Here is a 20,724-nt window from a genome sequence, read left to right as displayed (position 1 = left end):
GACCCCGAGCCTCCAAACTCGGGGGTTTATATAGGAGAGGTTAGGGGCATTCGCGAGGTTACACATGATTGGTCAATTCAAATGGTGCACAGTTACTTTCAGTGTGAAATTACATCAGCAAGGAGTACGTGCTCTCTAGCAGCTCGGCAGGCAGGTAGGGTGGCTCATCTCAGGGGGGTGAAGGAAGGGGAGGGGGTGGCTATAGATGGTCAATGTCCTTGGGGCTGATAGCTAGTTTGGCAAGTCCTATCTCTGGCTCTCCCTCAGGCACGTCCGGCCCTGCACATCCGGACTCTGACAATGAGTAACCTTTTTAAAACTCTAGTTCTACAATACATGTCCATGAAGCTTTCACCAAGAATCCCCATTCTGTGTTCTAAAATACTATATATATATACACACACACACAGTGAATCCTCATTTATGGTCAGCTATGGGGATTCATTCTCTGGGAACCTGACTTTGAGATAGAGATAGATGTATAAATGTGTTTGACAAGTGCTCTTGGGGACCATGGCTGTGACAAAGAGGAGAGAGGAGGATAGGGTGGAGAGCACTCTGGCTCTAATGCAGTCACAAGAGTATGCAGGCAGCCGTGTGGGGCTCAGGAGCTGGCCTGACCCTGAAGTCTTAGCCTGCACTGGAACAAGCAGGAAGCCCGGCATTAAAGTCCCCATTAGCTAAGGACGAGGTTCCTGGTCAGAACCTAGTTACCACATTGTAACCACATAGCCATCCATTCTCCAATATCATTCTTCCTGAATTTCCAAGTCCAATCATGAGGATATTTGGGGCTACACTCTGATCTTTTACTCAGAGCAAACATAAAAATCAGGCGGATGGGCAGGGAGTGGAATGGCCTAAGGTTAGGCTAAACCTCAATTTTAATGGGTCCATAAGTTCAGGAGGGAGTCCATGTGGCATTGTCATCTGTGGCTTCTGTGTCCTTATCCCGGGTGTGCTGAATCTGTGATACGATGCCACCTCAACTCACATATGTCAGGGTGAAAATCATGTATGATCTTTTCTGGGAAGAACTCTGCCTTTTCCTACCATCTGGAGTTATACAACATCACTATGCCAAGCTCAGAAGAGAGGGGTGGAGATTGTGGAGGCCTTAGAAGTTGAGGATCTTTTCTGATTAAGGCACATATTTTTTCCTGTATAATTTTTCCCTTGCTCTTTCCCTAATGATGGTTGACTTCATTCCTGGCCTGAAGTAAACTGCATTCTAAGGTTTGGATTAGGGAAGCCCCTCTTTTTGAGATGATAGGCCCAGCAAGGGATCCCACTGCATACAGGTTCCTATTCCCAAGGAAGTTGTTGCTGCAGAATCACAGCATGGGGGCAGCAACACAGGATTTCTCCAAGCTTTCTCTCCTGCACTTGCTGCAAGTGTAATAAGGCTGTTTGTTTGTTTGTTTGTTTTTTATTGGAAATTCCTACAAAGCTGGTCAGAATTAATACATGCCTTTAATACCAGCACCCACAAAGTATTTTTGTTTTTGCTTTTGTTTTTGTTTTATTTCATTTCATTATTTCTGTAATTGTTGTTAGGATTCTTATTGTTTTCTTTGGTAATTCCCTCTACCTCTTCACTCTGTACCTAGAATGTGAAGCCCATGCTCTGCATGGTCCTATTATTCATGTTAAGAATTTTATTCTTACCACCAACACCACAGATGATCACATTATTTACTTTCAAATCAAGAAAACAGGCATAAAGAAGAGAGCTATGTTGTTTGGTCTCAGGTAACCAGCCAATCAGGAGTGTAGAATGGCTTCCCAATATTTTGGATCAGGTAAGGTTCTGTTATTGAGATGAAAGGCCTCTGCTGAAGCCTCCAGTTGAGTAACAGAGAGCCTGGAAAGACTGAAAGAGTGGTTGCACCTTGAAGGTGAAGGCTGGCCCTTCAGTGCCTCTGCAGCCTGAGGCAGAGTTCTGTTGGGAACACAAGAGCACTTGGCCAGAGATCATAGGGGACTGCATTTTGGTTGAGCCCTGAAACCTGGATGAGCAGAGGCCTCCACAGTTCTGATAAAGGGAAGCAGAGCCACATACATGTGAGGGAACAATGGATCTTTGAACTGCATGTTCTCCACTTCATTTATCTTGTATACATAATATATGTAAATGACAAGAACATCCTACTTTATCACATCTAGTCTCTCTATATGTTAAAGCATGTGCAAATGTAATCACAGGTGAGCTAGTTCAGCAATACATTGTATCCCATTTTGTTAAAGAACTTTATTTTATTTCTATTTATATATTTTTTCTTTTTCACTTTACGTTCTGCTCACTGACTACTGATACCTAATTACTCTCCCACAATCCTTTCCCAATTCTCCTGGCACAGTCTTCTCTGAGTGTATGAGGGCCAACTGTCTCACTACCTCCCTTCTTTTACCAAAGCCTTTTCTGGTTGCATTGGTGAGGATGCTGGTTTTGAATGCCTTGGACTTGGCTTTCTTCATGCTCCAATTTGCTGGCTTTCGGAAGTTTGTGAAGAAATGTCTGTGAACTTGGTACTTCATCCAGATGGTACACAAGAGGCAATGGTTTTGTTAATATTTTTGAGAGTATATTTCAATCAAACCTTTCCTACTAATATCCTAACAATGACAAAGGTAATGGGAGGCTACACATCTATTCCCTTAGTTTTCAGTTCTTCTCAGAGCAGCAGTGTAGAAGCCCACAAAGCTGACAAAGTGAAGTGAGGTCAGGCAGGGATCCTAAGAGCACAGTCCTACTTTCTTAGAGTAACTCCTAGGAATTTACCATATCCATACACCCATAGCTCCATATGCACTGGACCCCAGGGAAGTGCTCAACATTCATTGCTTTTGCCACGCAGTTTGCCACAAATGTTAGAAATCTGAAAAGTTCAGGAAAATTGAAGGTGTGAATAAGTCCCAGTGACTGGAGTAAGCTCAAACAGTCTGTGACAACAAAGAACTGATTGAGCATCCAAGAGACAAGACGCTCACCAGGATCATAGTTTTATCCCAGTAAGAAAATTTGAATAATAAGTCTTCAGGTGAAAAGATAAATTAGGAGGTCATAGACCTAAAAGTTTTATCCTTTGCCCTCAGGGGTGCAGCCATTCTGTCAGCCTTTCCTGGCCCTCACACAGGATCAGAGTTCTCACCTGGAAGCAGGGTTATCTGGAAGGTGCATGATACATATCCACAGACTCCTCTTTGGGTACAAACTGATAGGCAACTTCAAGGCTTAAAGTCATTCTCTCTCTCTCTCTCTCTCTCTCTCTCTCTCTCTCTCTCTCTCTCTCTCTCAGCTTGAGGCTGCACACACGCTGCATTCTTTTGTGCACTCTGCTTTTTTTATTGCAGTTTTCTTTTCTCAAACTCCCACAATCGTGCACACGTCTGTTCATTACCCTTTCATTCTCACACACACTCTTCATACACACACCTCATACATATCTCACACACACCACACGCACTCTCCTGTCACTCACACACACAGTCTTCATACACACCTCATACATATCTCACACACACCACATGCACTCTCCTGTCACGCACACACACAATCTTCACACACACCTCACACATATCTCACACACAGCACATGCACTCTCCTGTCACGCACACACACAGTCTTCACACACACCTCACATTCTCTCCTCACTCATTTTCACATTCTCTCCTCATGCTCTCTCCCTGGCTCTCACATTTGTTCTCAGACTGGCTCTCTCATTAGCTCTCTCATTAGCTCCCTCATTCACTCTTCACATTCTCTCTCCACTCACTTTTCACATGCTCTTCTCATGCTCTCACATTTGCAATCACATTTGTTCTTACATTTGCTCTGTCATTTACTCTCTCATTCACTCCCTCATGCTCTCTCTCATTTACTCTTCACATGTTCTGTAGCCTTTCTCTTGCCCCAGTCCTTTATTAATAATCCAAAAGCGGGTAGAAAAAAGAGATTTTATAATCATTGCCAAATCAAATGCAAAGAATGACTACATCTCACCAAGAACTAAGAATTACAACTGTTCTCCAAAGTTTCAGGCTTGCCCTATACCCAGGCCTGTGGCCAATATAATAATAATAATTGTAAACTTATCATTATTTAAACTTTAACCATTTACTTTTATACTTCAGAGTCCAAAGCTCCGAGATCAGCTAATTGCATTTTCCTGCGACACTCTAATGATAAATGACATAGGCAAAACTGCCAGGCAGTGGCCAGAAAGAATCAAGGCAACTCTTAGCACACTAATTCCACTAGCGTTCTGTTCCTTGCACACAATGACTCTCATAAGGGTTCCAGTAGTTAGACTTAGTTTACTAGTATATTATTTTATATATTCTATACTTCCTTAACCAGTCTATAATATTATGTAAAACTTACTTCCTAACTTCAATAACTTTTTCCTTTCTTAGGGTCCCAATGTTGGCTCTAATTTATTTTCTCTTATTTTCTTCAAGCTGTCTTTGCAAGTCAAACCCTAATCTAGAACTACAATTCTGCAGTTATTACATTTTTTCCAAGATGAGAACACACAGTATCCACCTGGACCACTAGGGCTGTGCTGTGCTGTGCCCCTATGCATCAATTTCCAATTGTCTAAGAATCATAACATCAAGGAACATCTAGTTTCACAGAATTCACCAGAGCAGAAGGAGAAAGAAGTAGGAAAGTCAGATATAATACAACAATTGTGCACACCAAGGCCAACTGATAGGCAGTCACACACAAATGAAATCTATACAGCCGTTGTCCAGGGCTAAGGTTTGGAGAAATCGAAACAACCAGTTTTTACAAAAAGCTACTGCGGTCTACTGAGATGTCTCCATTGTATGCTGTCCCCAGCATTAGCCAGAACTCAGACAACAAAGGGAGGTCAAAAGGATACAGATTGGAAAGGAAGAAGTCAAAATATCACTGTTGCAGAGGATAGGGTAGTATACATGGGACACCCCAAAAGTTACAACAGAGAACACCTAAGCCTGATAAACAACTTCAGCAAAGTGGTTGGGTATAAAATTAATTCAAACAAATCAGTAGCCTTCCTCTACACAAAAGATAAACAAGCTGAGAAAGAAATTAGGGAAATGACACCTTTCATAATAGTCCCAAATCATATAAAAATACCTCAGTGTGACTTTTATCAAACAAGTGAAAGATCTGTGTGACAAGAACTTCATGAAATGAAGAAAAAAATTGAAGAAGGTCTCAGAAAATGGAAAGATCTCCCATGTTCATGGCTTGGCAGTATGAAGATAGTAAAAATGGCCATTTTCCCAAAGTGACCTACAGTTGCAATGCAATCTCCATCAAAATTCGATTCCAATTCTTCATAGGGTTAGACAGAACAATTTGCAAATTCATTTGGAATAACAAGTAACGCATGATAGCTAAAACTATCCTCAACAATAATAGGACTTCCCTGGGAATCACCATCCATGAACTCAAGCAGTTTACAGAGCATTAGTGATAAAACTGTATGGTATTGGTACAGAGACAAACAGATAGACCAGTGGAATAGAACTGCAGACCCAGAAATGAACCAGCACACCTATGGTCCCTTGATTTTTGACAAAGGAGACAAAAGCATCCAGTGGAAAAAGGATAGCATTTTTACCCAAGGGTGCTGGTTCAAATGGAGGTCAGCATATGGAGGAGTACAAATCATCCTCTTCTTATTGCCCTGTGTAAAGCTTAAGTCCAGGTGGATCAAGGACCTCTACATCAAACCAGATCACTCAAACTAATAGAAGCAAAAGCAGGGAAGAATCTTGAACACATGGACACTGGAAAAAATTTCCTGAACAAAACACGAATGGCTTATGCTCTAAGATCAAGAATAGACAAATGGGACCTCATAAAGCTACAAAGCTTCTGTAAGACAAAGGGCACTGTGGTTAGGACAAAACAGCAAACAACAGATTGGGAAAAGACCTTTACTAATCCTACAACTGATAGAGGGCTAATATCCAAAATATACAAGAACTCATGAAGTTGGACTGCAGGGAGACTAATAATCCTATTAAAAATTGCAGTTCAGAGCTAAACAAAGAATTCATAGCTGAGGAATATGGAGTGGCTGAGAAGCACCAAAAGAAATGTTCAACATCTTTAGTTATGTGGGAAATGCAAATCAAAACAACCCTGAGATTCCACCTCACACCAGTCTGAATGGCTAAGATCAAACACTCAGGCTATAGAAGATGCTTGCACGGATGTGAGAAAGAGGAACACTCCTCCATTGTTGGTGAGATTGCAGACTGGTACAACCATTCTGGATATCAGTCTGGAGGTTCCTCAGAAAATTAGACATTGCACTAGCGGAGGACCCAGCTATACTTCTCTTTCTCATATACCCAAAAGATGCTCCAACATACAACAGGGCACATGTTCCACCATGTTCATAGCAGCCTTATTTATAATAGTCAGAAAATGAAAAGATCCCAGATGCCCTTCAACAGAGGAATGGAAACAGAAAGTGTGGTACATCTACACAATGGAGTACTACAGAGATATCAAAAACAATGACTTCATGAAATTCATAGACAAAGAGAACGAACTAAAACATATCATCCTGAGTGAGTTAACCCAATGACAGAAACACACACATGGTATGCACTCATTGATAAGTGGATATTAGCCCAAATGCTCAAATTCTCCAAGATTCACAGACCAAATGAAATTCAGGAAGGATGACCAAAATGCTGATTCTTCACTCCTTCCTTTAAAGGAGAAGAAGAATCCGGATTGAAGGGATAGGGATGCAAAGTTTAGAACAGAGCCTGAAGGAATGGCCATTCAGAGTCTACCCCACATGTGGCCTATACATATACAGCCTTCAAACTAGATAAGGTGGATGAAGCTAAGAAGTGCAGGCTGACAGGAACTGGATATAGATGTCTTCTGAGAGGCACAGCCAGAGCATGTCAAATACAGTGGAGAATGCTAGCAGCAAACCATTGAACTGAGAACTGGACCTCAGTTGGAGGAATTAGAGAAAGATTGAAAGAGCTGAAGGGACTTGCAACCCCATGAGAACAACCGTGGCTGCCAAGCAGAGTTCCCAGAGACTAAACCAGTACCAATCACTATACAGGGACTGTGCCATGGTCTCATCTGCATGTGTATCAGAGGATGGTCTTCTTGGGCACAAATGGAATGAACAGCCCTTGGTCCTGCCTAGGCTGGGAAAGTGGATGGCTGGTGAAGGTAATACCTTTATAGCAGAGGTGGAGGGCGATGGTATTCAGACTTATTTCTGGAAAACAAGGAAGGAATAACATTTGAATTCGAAATGAAAAATATCCAACTAAAAATCACCAACAACAAAATGGTATTTTGAGCTTCGAATCAAAAAAAAGCCACAGTCAGGAAACAGAGAATTGTATGCCTCTGGTTTTCTTCAAATATGCTCGGGGCCCAGGAAGGTTCTGGGCCCAGGCTGAAGCAAGCAGGTTCCTGCCACTGACTGCTCCTCTATTCCTGTTTCCAGAGGCAGCATGCAGATTAATATTGGGCCAGAGATGTGGGCAGAGCTGGTCAGAAGTGGCTTTCTTTCCTGTGGTCTCAGGATTATCTGCATTCCAGGGTGTTCAGCATTTTCTGCCCCGGGATTTGGGTGCAGGATTCCCGATGGCTTTAAACTCCCTTATACCATGTTTATATGTCATGGGAGGTGTTACAGAAAAATTAATGTTTATCCTATTAATTTGGTCAAAACTGTCATCGACAGAGTATAATTTAGAGGTAACTATATATTTGACAGCAAGCATACACAGTGGGTAATGTATGCATGATGAAGTTGAAATTCAGAGTCGGAAACACAGTGCACAGTGACTATATAAATGCCTGTGAATCTCCGTCTGACTGGGAAGTGATTTGATGCCCAGTCCCCATGAGAATGCAGAGATCCCTCCCTTCCTGATAGCTGTGGGACTTCAGATGTTGACACTAATGATCAATAAAGAAGGTTCTTAAGAGTGAAGAGTTTGAGATTACTCCTTTATTGACCAGAATACATCCAATTTACTTGATAGTAACCAGATGCAGGTAGTCAATATATACAGTCTATATCCTTATCAAAATAGAAAAGCAAATGAACAAAACAACAACAACAGATAAATTACAAATCTTCAAATGAATAGAAGGAAAACCAAATAACCAAAACAATTAAAAATTAACCATACTTTAAATAGAGGAATTGCACTAAGCATTTTTTGCTGCTCCTTTTGCAGAATAGACTTATAGCCTGTGGCTTGCCTTGGAGACATAGTAGACAAGCAGTTAGTGATGGTAATAATCTTTTGAAGAGGAGTGGAAGTAGGTCTGTTTTGTTGGAGTGGAGGTATTAAGGAAAAAGCCATCCAACACTGAGTATAAATGATATTACACACTTTGTCACAAAGTCTTTCCAATTTTGTGAACTGATCTCCACGAAACTCTTCTGGATGACCCATCAGGACAAGTACAAATTTACACGTGCACAGTCTTTCTGGATGACCAGCAGCTCTTGATTGATGTGCATCAGCACTTCTCTGAGTCCCTCAAAAAGTGTACACTTGCTGGAGAGAGGCAAGGTGAAAATACAGCGTATTCAATCCAAAGAAATCAAACTAAAGGAGGAAAATGCAGCCCACAATTGCTATGGACATTACAGGTGAGATGCAATAGTGGTGTATTTGCTGTGCACACTTAGTTCTCCTCCTGTAGCACTTCTCTCCAAGGGAGATCTTGTCCTAGACTGTGTCATGTTCGAGTTTCTGCTGGAGAATTTCAGACCTAGCAGAGCAAGGGAAAAAAGGTTTAGTGAGTGGTTGTCAATTCAGCTCTCCCTCTTACATCAGCTCTATTCAGTTGGACAATCCAGCATGACCTGTCAGCTGAGATCAGTCCCTGCATCCCCAAGTGTCCTAGAGTACCTGCACTTGGATTTATATCTCATCTTTCAAACTGCTAGAATTTGAACTGTGGACTATGCACTGTGTTGGGATTAAGAGAAAAATGAGCATTTTTTCCCACTGGTCCAGGTATATGACATTGAATAATAACATTTTAGCTATGTCTGAATCTGAGTTCAAGAGAGGTATGAGCAACCTAGAATACCATGTGGATTCCTTCTGGAGAACATGCCCAGAATTGAGGTGAAATTTCTGATTATGTCAGCACTGAAGGAACCCGTCTAGTTTCCATTTGTAACCACTGAATCTGCAAATACACAGAGAAGCCATCTCACTTCAAATCCATGGGAAGTGCACAGATCCTGTAATCACTGCGAATGTGCTCCATGCAAATCTTCCCAGCGTACACGTGGACATTAAAGGTGATTGTGATGTAGAAACAGAACAGCACCCCTGTAAGTCTATGGCTAGTGTAAGGCAATTTGTGAGAGGACAGAAGAGAAAATGTCCTCAGATCTTTCCGGAGAGATCACAGGAAGAAAGGAGTAGAACATAGCAAGAAATCCAGAGGATCATATATATTGTTTCATGGGCAAAATTCACATGAACTGTACCAGAACAATACTCTGAGTTGCTCTTTAACTGCCTGAGGCTGAAATCCAGGTGGGTGGTCATCCACCCAAAAAGGGTATTTATATAGGGAAGGATATTCAAATGGCTTCTTCCAGCCTGTGTTCCTACCTGAACATTAATGCTTAATGTAAATATTCCCCAGGATACGCTGGAGGCATAAAAACAAATGTTGAGTGGGATATGTACATAGTGGCCAGACCTATAGACAGCTCAGTCAGTGATGTGCTGTCCTCCCAAAAACCGTCATAGACTCAGGGTTCTTTCCCCATTAACAATCTGGCTTAGCAAGTCCCAAAGGCTGTGTAGAGCTGTCTTGTTGCTCAGCAAAGGATCATATATTGGTGGTGGACTAGACTCTTGTTCTTGTTCACTCTTTCAGACTTTCCCCAAAGTGTGCAACTTCTTCTAATCGGAGCTGTCTTTACCATAGCCTGAGTGACTTCATGCCCAAAGCTAGAATCATAGGAAATCTCCATAACCAGGATCCAAATCAACAAATTTTCTCCCCATAATGTGATTGTTCCACAGATAATTTGAATAAGTAAGTAAAAGCTTGCATGGATTATCTCACACTGAATCAGAATCTATGGAAGGGCTCCATCGTATGGTACACTTTTACCTCTTGGCTGATGGACGTCTGGATAGATTCTCCTTCAAGGTTACTCTGGGACCACTACAACATTGATGCTCCCTAGTTGCAATGGCAATACCTACTCCTTGTTGTGGAATCACTGGGTTAACTAAAACTTCTGTTCCACTTTCTGAACATGGCTTCTCATAGGGCTACCTGTTCTTACACTGTCAGACCCATTTGAAGCTCATCATTTCTCCTAACCCATTGAGGCTGAAATTAACTGAGAGAAAATGATGTTGATTGACAGCACTTGCAGAATGCTACACAGATAACATAGGGGAACGCTTTGGATTATCTGTGCACCTAAAGGGGTTCCTGAAACTGCCCTGTTCTTGCACCACAGCACAGCTATGGGACTTTTTCTGGATGAAGATACAATTCCAAGCAACTCAAATTCTCAATGAATAAAATCCAAGCCAAACTCCCAGGGGAAGTTGTAGTGTGCCAAGGTAGCTCGAAAGAAATGGTAGCAGGCAATGTGGAAAGCAACCTTGGAGAAGACACAGTGAGTGACACAACCTTCCAGTGGGCTTTCACAATTCACAAAGAACAGAGAAGCAACATAAACTCATGGATTTTATAGAGAAGCCTTGCCCTTACCTCCCAGTACTCCATTCCTTTGATGTGCTCCAAAGGATTTCAATGCAGATCAGTAGTTTTGCCCCTAATCACTTGAAAATCTAACTTTACAGGTGTTTTTCTGTCCTCTTTTTGGGGGTTGCATTTCTAAAGGATTTTATTGTCCTGCTTCTACACCATAACAAAAAGGGACCCGCAAGCCCTAGGCCTGTACCATTTGTTACCCCTGTGAAACAGGACTCTTTTGAACATATTTCCACTCCTCCCCCAGACTTCACAAGATAATTCTGTTCTGAAATTTTTGGAAAAAGAATAAATTAGTAATTTAAGTGTCCTTTTGCTGTACAGAGCTAGATGGAGATGCCAAATGACTGGGCAGCTCTATTTCATGTTTCATGGATGTAAAGTGAATGCTTAGAGTACTTTTCTCATGAAACTTGGAATTGAGGGAAACACACGTTCACTACTGCAAACACACACACACACACACACACACACACACACACACATACCCACACACACACAAACACAGACACACAGATACACACTCGCATGCACAAATGAAAACTTTGCTCTTATGCAGCTCATTTCCTGTTGAGTGAGGAATTAGTGGGAACAATGCTGTGTACAAGTCTCTTAGACTCAAGCAGGCTGTGATGCCCTGCCCTGTACTCATTTCCACTTCAGGAAACCTTTCTATGCAGATACTCGCTGGTCCGACAAGTAAGTTACATGTTCTGCACAGATACCCTAAACAACACAACATCAAATCCCCAAGAGAGAGATTTCTAGGAAAAGACTCCATCAAGCTCTATGCTGACTCATCATAGGCCCCTCACTAAAGCTACCCTGTTTCCTTCATAGAAGACTTTGGAAGCATCAGAGAAGACAGTAACTCACGGTCAGTTACCAGGAACATTTCATCACATTAGTGTTCCTGTGATATTAAAACAACCTCAATGTCAGTCAGAAAAAGACTAAATAAATAACATACAGTGAATTTTCTGAAATGCAGCACTGTGTACAATATTGAGAGGGAATCTATCCTGAAAGAATGCAGTGCCCATGATATAGTCAGCAAAGCAATGTCAGCAGAGAGTTGCACTCTAGGATTCCATGCAAGATCATTGTGAAGCCAATAAGACAATCCAGAATTTTCCCGGGGGATAACTCTGTTCAGGTAAAGTGAAGAAATCTAATCCTTATTTTTAAAATAGCTGAATGGTTTAAGAATGTGTTGAGACAAATAAGAGAGGGGGCTCCACTTGGAACTGGACGAATGATGCAAAGACTGCTGGCCAGCACAAAACAGGAAGCTTCATGTTTGTTGAGAGACCTAGGCTTAAAGGACTAAGTTAGATAATGACTGGACAAAACTGCATGTCATGAACTGGCCTCCCCGCATGCTCCCTAAGATGCAGGTCAGCACAGCAATGCAACTTTCTTGGTGAGAATTGGGGGTACATACGGATAACTTTGTTCTTGAAGTCTCAAGTCTCTCATGCCAACCGTCAGCCTTTGAGAAACCGTTTCCACATCCTTGCTCTTCTAACCAGCTTCAGGTTGTAAGGCCCAGTTATGAACTCTCCAGGAGCACTCAAATAAGACAGGACTGACATGCTGATACACAGGCTCTGTAGTTACCCAAGATCTATGAAGCATGAAGTCACCATCTTCATATACAGGGACATGAGGGGAGGAAGAACAAAAGCCACCACAAATGACAATGAGAACCATTTCTTTGGCATTTCCACCAGGCTCTCCTCCTTGAAAACTACTTACTTCCTGAGTCTCACATGATCCCTGTAAAGAAAATGAGCTCCAGGCTTTTGCTTCATCCCTCAAAGCCCTGCTCTAGTCTAAAGAGGGGCTCCCACATAGCACCCTCCATACATAATGGCATGTAGTGCTGTGCTGTGTGATCAACCTATCTCCCTTTATGAAGTGCAGATCTCGAAGAGCAGGAGCATTTGCTTTCCAAACATGCAGTTTCTTGAAAAGGGGCTATCTCCACAGAAAGCCTTGTAAACCATCACATGAATGAACACTTGGATGAGACCTAGGTCAGGACATGGATCAGTCAATGGACAGTTACATTGGTTTGTCTATGTTTATGGTAAGACCTGAGGACAACCTGACCCTGAGCCCTAACCCTACCTGCTGTTGCTTGGCTCTGGGGTCACAGATGTTCATTCTGGCCTCCTCACAGAGCCTCTTTGTCTCCACAGAGGATGATGGCAGTTCAGTCTGCTCCACCAGCAGTTCTCTCTTCTCATTCAGCAAAATCTGTATATTGTTCTTCAATTGAGCTTGTTCACGCAGGAGCTGGGAGTGCCTGATGCTGAACCACAAACAAAAAATGGTAAATCCCAGCCAGCTTCTATTTGCCTGTCACTCCTGCAAGTCCAATCATCCCTTCAAGGGTCCTCATCCTCAGAAATCCCCAGAATAGAGCCACACTATAGAGGTTAGCACCAATTAGAGGAGGTCAAATCCAGAATCCACATTCCACAAGAATCAAAGTACTTCTGAAAATCCTGACACTAAGACGGTTTATATAAATCAAGGAAGAAGAGATGGTCCATAAGGGAGCTCGTATGTCCATGGTATGGTGAAACCATCTTCACGTTGTGGGGAAAGCCCCTCTGAGGGGTAGTTGAAGACCCAATAGCTATAGACTCTTTCCATGTGTTTCTCATGGATCACAGATCTTTAAATCTCCTGTCAGAGTCCTAGAGATTCAGAGTTGATTGCTATTCCCATCATGGTGCAAACCTTTTCTATCTAGAGGAACTTTAACTGGGAAAATAACAATTGGAGGGTCTTCTACACCCCTCACATGTACGACAACTGATTCCAAGAGCTACAAATCTAAGACCCTTGCCAGGAGGCAGGCTTCTTGTTAAGAGTCAGACACTACAGAACCAGAGCCCTGACTTTTGTTCAAAGTCATACAGGACAGAAGCATTCCCTGCCTAGTGCTGGGTTCTCATCTCTGTCAGCGACTCACCGGTAGGAACTGTTCACTTGTATGAGCTCCTTGTACCTCTCCATGGCATCACTTACTGAGTTGGTCATCATTTGCATAGCCATCATTCTCATCTCATGTTCAGATTGAAGGACTGGCAATTCGACATGCAGTCTGGGTTAGGTCATGGCCAAAGGAACAAATAATGTTTTGAACTCACGATTTCAGGATTAGGTGAAATGTAAATAAAAATATATAATAAAAAATTTCAAATTCAAGGAATGGTGGAAGGGAAGAAAATGGCAAACTCAAAAACCAGACCAAAACCCAACAGTGAGACTCAATCCACAGAAAATATTTCTCTGTAAATAAGCAAACATTTGTTTTGAAATAAGGATTCCTTGGAATCCTGAGAGATATGGTTCTGCAAAGACTCACTATATAGGAGGGGCAGAGCCTGAGAGCTGCCTGTTTGGGAATAACAACTGTCAAGACCACAGTGACCATTTCTAGGTCACAATAAACAATCCCTGGATAGTTAAAAAAATAAAAAACTAAAGATCAAAGCAGGTGAAACAAATTAGGTAAAATCAGACTGTTCTCTCTATTACTTAAACTCAGTATGTACCACATACTTGCTCCTTCAAAGTATTTGTACTGGTTAAGTTTATTATCCTGGGCACAGGACAACAGAGTCACGGTACCAGTTGGAGGGACCTGACCTTCAAGAGCTGGCCAGGTAAGCATGAAGGAATTCACTAGTTCAGGAAGAAGATTCCTCCAGTCTGTGCCACAGCTTTGGGCCCAAGAGAAAGCTGTGATGACATTTCTCTTGTTTTGAAAGCAGGTATACTCAATCCTTGGTTTCTATCGTTACATGAATTCCCAGAGGGCATAACTATGTTTGACAGGGAAGAGGATTTATAGCACCTCCTCCCCTCAGGAGAGTCCTGTGTGCCACCAAGTAATACAGAAGGAGCAAAGTGCTGTGTTGATCAGTGTGGGCCTCCATGTACTCATCACTATCATGACCTGCAAACTGTTGATCAAACAAATCCTCAGACCCATTCAAAGGTTCCAGACGTCCTGATCCAGAGTAAACCACCAACAAATACTGCCACATATATACACACCAACCCATATCCAAACACATTTAGAATGCCAACTACATCCATGGAGGTGCCATAGAATCAGTGTATAATGAACAAATTCAGAGGAAAGAGTGATGACGTGCAGGCATTTCATTCACACACACAGTTGCAGCAAGTGTGACAAGGTCATTCTAGCTGTTGACAGAACCAATGCTAATCCAAGAGGCTCAGGGTCAAGTACAAAAGAGGTTGACCCTAAACACACAGCACCTAGCTCATCTCACAAGCAAATGCCTGCCAAATCTCCTTAAAATCCAGGATGAGAGGTGAAACTCTCTCGTGCTATGAGTAAATCTTGAGGTAGCAGAGAGAGAGCACAAGACAGTGAACAGGTTACTGGGCATAATGACTACCTGTGGTCCCACTCATCATAGATATAAAGATCCAGGATTTGATAAAGTTCATCCCTCTCGAATTGACACTTCTGGATTTCAAATTTGAGTTCTTCCAGTTCCTTTAGACACTCCTCTTGCTTACTGATGACATTTTGGGATGATGCCTTCCTACCAAAATCTGTAGATAGATAAACCCAAGTGAATTTGCATATTTGAACCAATGGGCAGAATAGATCATTCTGAATCCGAAAAGGAGGTTGAGGAAGGGGAAATGGTAGAGACTGGGTGAATCCGTGAAAGAGAAGAAAAGCTTTCTTAAAGGTTGATTCTTAAGCTATGTCCCTGTTCCCAACCTCTAATGCCATACACGTGCCACACTCACTATTACACAACCCGCGGCACTGAAAGTTATAATCTGACTGAGACATAAACATCTGCGACATTGTTATATCAGATGTGGTGCAGATAATCCTGGAGTTCATAATGACTTCATAATGTTTAGCACCATCAAGCTCTAACCAAGTGTGGTCCAGCCCAAAGTGTCTGAGCACTCAATTCATGACTAGGGGTGCATCCTTCCTTGTTCTCGCCATCAGACACTTATGTAACCTACAGTAATCTAGAGGATGAAGTGCTTCAACTCCCAACCATGGATGGTCACATTGTTAATCTCACAGTGCCTCCTCCTGCCAATCATTGACACTCATAGTTAAAAAGCTTCAAGAAAAGACACTGAAGTCTTACAACTTTATGGCTTTCTCTCAAATTAAAGATCAGGAACTCCTGACTCTTGGTTTGCCTTTGAAAAATCCCAAGGCTCCTGCTTGTAAGGCCTAGTCTTAGAAGGCACATCTCAAACCTACCTCCTTGAGGATGTTCCCCAACTCTGCCCACGACTCACCAAGCCTTCCCAAGAATGATTTCCTCCTTCCTGTTTCACTAGAGAGGGGGTCAGCTTCCCTCTGACCTGGTGCGGTCTCTCCTTGATCAACACTTTCCTTCCGAAATAGCCTGAGCAGCTGGCGAAACATGCCTGCTTGTGAACCCAAAGGGAACTGAAGTAATATCCCAAAGGCAGTTGGTGTCACCACAACACTGGTGACATCACAGAAGATACTAGGGATCTCTTAGATACAATAGAGTGTCCAGTGAAGGGCTTACTGGTGATGTCACTGGAAAATTCTATGGCCTACCTACTAACCAGCTCTCCCCACACTGATGAATTTCTGTGGGGACCCTTTCCTCCAGTCTCCTATGTGTCACTGCGAATACCATTTGGCAACCTCTATTTCAAAGCTAGATATGTCTCTCTGCTTCATTAGAAGTCAACAATGCTTTTGCTGCGGAGGGTTTCTTACAACCCTGAATTGGAGAACAGATTTTTCTTAGCACCCAAATCTCTAGGGACCAAGGAGGAGGGAGACTTTTCTTAAAAGTAAATCTACTACTCGAGACAATGCATGTGACATGTATTTCGATTTCTAAGCTTTTCCCTTTTTCTGGAGGCCAATATATTTCTTCTATACCTCTGAGTGTATAAAACCTGGAAATATTTGCTTACTGTGCAGTCCTTGAAAGCCGACATTGTTTCCATTTACATATCCATGTATTTCACAAAATCAATGGTCTATAATCCTATTTTTTTGCAATAAAAACTCCTTTTCCTTGGGAACATAGGGATCAACTACAGAGCATATATAAAACAATAAATTTCTGTCTGTTTTATATATTCTGGAGGACATCCTCCCTTTCTCAAATATAACAAGACAATTAAATTGGACATCAGTGAGCAAATGTCAACCTGGACCTTGTGTTACTACATTGTAACTATATAACCATCACTTCTCCAATATCCTTCTCCGTGAATAGACAAGTCTAGGCATGAGAATATTGGGGACTACAACATGATCTTTTACTTGTAGCAAACATAAGAATCAGGAGGACGGGAAGGGAGTGGAATGGCCTGAGTTCAGGTTGAACCTCAATTTTAATGGGTCCATACGTTCAGGAGGGAGTCTATTTGGCATTGTGATATACGGATTCTGTCTTCTTATCATAGGTGTTATAATAATTCAACATGAATGTGTGCTATAATGCCAGCCCACCTCAGAGATGTAAGAGTGAAAATCATGTCTGACCTTTCTGGGAAGAACTCTGCCTTTTACTACCATCTGGAGTTATACAACATCACTATACAAAGCTCAGAAGAGAGGGGTGCAGATGTGCGGGCCTTAGAAGTTGAGGATCTTTTCTTCTGATTAAGCCACTTGATTTTCCTATGTTATTTTCCCCTTGCTCTTTTACTAATGGTGGCTGACTTCTTTCCTGGCCTGAGGTAAACTGGAGTCCAATCTTTTGGATTACCGAACCTTCTATTTTCGAGATGACAGTCCCACCAAGGGTCCTACTGCATACAGAAGGTATGAATAAGTCTCAGGGGCTGGAGTAAGTTAAAAAGGTCTGTTACAACAAAGAACTGATTAAGAAAACAAGAGCCCAGCTGCTCATCAAGATCACAGTTGTATGAGATTAAGAAAATGTGAATAGGGCATCGGGTGAAAGATAAATTAATTAGGAGGTCATAGGCCTAGAAGGGTTATCCTTTGATCTCAGTGGAGCTGCCATTCCTTCTGCCATTCCTCGTTCTCTGCCACAGGACCAGAGACTTCCCCATACAAATGGCTGGCCTTGCCAAAGACCTGGCAGGGCTTCTCCCTGTAGAATAGGACATGTAGAGTCCTTGAGGACTCACCAAGAGATCTCCTCCACACAGGTTCCTTGTTGTCAAAGGGAAATGTTCCTGCAGAATCCTGCCATGGCAGCAGGAATTTCAACCTGGCTGCTCTTGGTCCAACTCACTGGGTGGAGGCCTGAGGCCCAGGGGTATTTGGGGAAAGAAGCAGCACACACTACCTCACAGCTCTCTCTTTGTTGGATGCAACTGCTAGGACTGTGATAGGATTTTTGTTTCTTTGTGGGATTAGTAGAAATACCTACAAAGCTGATTAAAGTTGTAACATGCCTTCATACCCAGAGTGCAGAATGTTTTTACATCATTGTTGTTCCTGTTTTATGTTTGGATTTTGTTTTTTCATCCCCTCAGGAAATTTCCCTGTGCTTAGAATGTTAAGCACATGCTCGGGAGGGATCGATTATTCAAGTTCGGCAAAGCTTTTGTTCTCACCATCACTCCACAGATGATGCCATTACTTACTTTCAAATAAGAAAACAGTTATAGAGAAGTAAATTAACCTGTAAGCCATCAAAGAAGAAACACATCATGATTGTGGAATCGTACCCCAGTATTTTGTATTTCCTAAGTTATTTTTATTTTAAACTTTTTTATTGGATTTTTTTGGGTACATTTCATCTTTTTTAAATTCTTAAAGGTATCTTTTATTCCTCTCCTCCCATTTACAAGGTGGAATTTCACCTGTGATTGTTAGTACAGATAGTTTGGTCAATGGCTTAGACATCACCCTGGCCTAGTTTCCTTGGCATAAGCTGAGTTAGAAGCAGGCTCAAAGGTTCAGGACCAACAAATAATGAATTCCACTACATCTGGATCCCCAGCCTCACAGCCAGGAAGGGACTGGATTTCCATTCACTATTTAAAAAAAAGATGCAGTTCATTAACATGTAAAAAATTTCTCAAGTATATTAAAGTGTTTACCATGGTCATACAGTTTTTCAAATACCTGGCATTCATCTTTTTCCAAAACCTAAAATTTCTTTCTTATTCACATTTTTTTGATTATTTTTGGTATTAGTATCATTTTTTTAAATTTCAGTTTTTTTAATAGATATATATGTTTTATTCAAACGTTATTCCCTTTCCCAGCTTTTGGTCCATAAGCCCCCCTGCCGTGCCCTCTCCCATATGTATGGTCCCCCAATCCATGCCACTTAGAAACCCCGTCCCGGACATTTCCATGCACTCAGGGTCCAACCTTGTTAAGAACAAGGGCTTCCCCTTCCACAGGTGCCCCAACAAGTATATTCTCTCCTACATATGCAGTTGTACCCCTGGATCAGTCCACCTATAGTCTTTTGCTAGTGGTTTATTTGGTTGGCATTGCTGTTCTTATGGGGTTGCAAGCCCTTCAGCTCTTTGAATCCTTCTTCTAATTCCCATAAAGGGCGTCCTGTTCTCAGTTCAGCAGTTTACTACCAGCACTGAACTCTTTATTTGACATGCCCTGGATGTGTCTCTCAGTGGAGATGCATATTCTGTCCCTTTCAGTAAGCACTTTTTAGCTTCATCAATCTTACCTAGTTTTGGTGGCTGTATATATATGGCCACATGTGGGGCAGACTCTTAATGGCTGTTCCTTCGGTCTCTGCTTTAGATTTGGCCTCCATATCCCCTCCTATGGATATTTTTCTTCCCCATTTTAAGAAGGAGTGGGAACATCTGCACTTTGGTCATCCTTCTTCTTGAGTTTCCTGAGATCTGTAGATTGCATCTTGGGTAATTTGAGGTTTTGGTCAATATCCACTTATCAATGAATACATACTGTCAACGAGGGGTGCTGAGTACCTGGAAGAGAATGAGGGACAAGAGAGGTGAAGAAGGACTCCAAGACAAGAGTATGATCAAGGCGACAATTTTATTTTTCCCCAAGGCTGAATTTGTACCATAAAATGGGTAACAGAGAGAGGGGGGAATTAAGAAACATTTACCCACGCCAAGGACACAATAGTCCTGTGGTCAGGGAATCAGCTGATGTTGACAGGTTGTCAGAAAGGTCACAGGTTTGTCATATCTATTTGTCAGTAGGATGTTGGTTTTTCAGAAAGGTTACAGGTCATGACTTTGGGTATCTTAATGTCAGACATTATCATATGATTATTCATCGTGACCACCACATTTGTATTAGTCTTCTGCAGCTGGCTGGGGATTTTCCATGAACCCAGTCATACTTAAAGCTAACCATAATAATAACATCAATAATGGAGGGCTTCAAGGCCATCGCTCCCAAGAGCATACCAAGTGTGCTTTTCTGTGATTGGATTACCTCACTGTGGATGATATTTTCTAGTTCTTTCCATTTGCCTATGAATTGAACATAGTCATTGTTTTTGATAGCTGAGTGGTACTCCATTGTGTAGATGTACCACATTTTTCGAATCCATTCCTCTGTTGAAGGGCATCTGGGTTCATTCCAGCTTCTGGCTATTATGAATAAGGCTGCTATGAACATAGTGGATCATATGTGTTGTTGTATGTTGGAGAATCTTTTGGGTATATGCCCAGGACAGGTATAGCTGTGTGCTCAGGTAGTGCAATGTCCAAATTCTGAGGAACCTTCAGACTGATTTCCAGAGTGCTTGTACCAGTTTGCAATCCCAGCTACAATCGACAAGTGTTCCTCTTTCTCCACATCCTTGCCAGCATCTGTTGTTACCTGATTTTTTGATCTTAGCCATCCTGACTGGTGTGAGGTGGATTCTTAGGGTTGTTTTGATTTGCATTTCTCTGATGACTAAGGATATTAAGCATTTCTTTAGGGGCTTTTCGCTATT

General features: G+C 42.0%; 1 protein-coding gene across 1 annotated transcript; it reads right to left on the bottom strand.

Annotated features, from left to right (window-relative positions):
- Positions 1-7,987: 7,987 nt before the first annotated feature.
- LOC134480547 (uncharacterized) lies at positions 7,988-16,897 on the bottom strand. The gene is made up of 5 exons (XM_063268104.1): positions 16,100-16,897; positions 15,217-15,376; positions 13,755-13,886; positions 12,902-13,085; positions 7,988-8,779 (listed from the first exon to the last, which is right to left on the bottom strand). Exons 1-5 carry the CDS (start codon positions 16,227-16,229, stop codon positions 8,774-8,776), a joined length of 612 nt encoding a protein of 203 aa, XP_063124174.1. The 5' UTR covers positions 16,230-16,897; the 3' UTR covers positions 7,988-8,773.
- Between the last annotated feature and the right edge of the window lie 3,827 nt (positions 16,898-20,724).

This window comes from Rattus norvegicus, chromosome 9 (genome assembly GCF_036323735.1).
Source record: "Rattus norvegicus strain BN/NHsdMcwi chromosome 9, GRCr8, whole genome shotgun sequence".
Lineage (NCBI taxonomy): Eukaryota > Metazoa > Chordata > Mammalia > Rodentia > Muridae > Rattus > Rattus norvegicus.
This window is presented reverse-complemented; position numbering and strand designations above follow the sequence as displayed.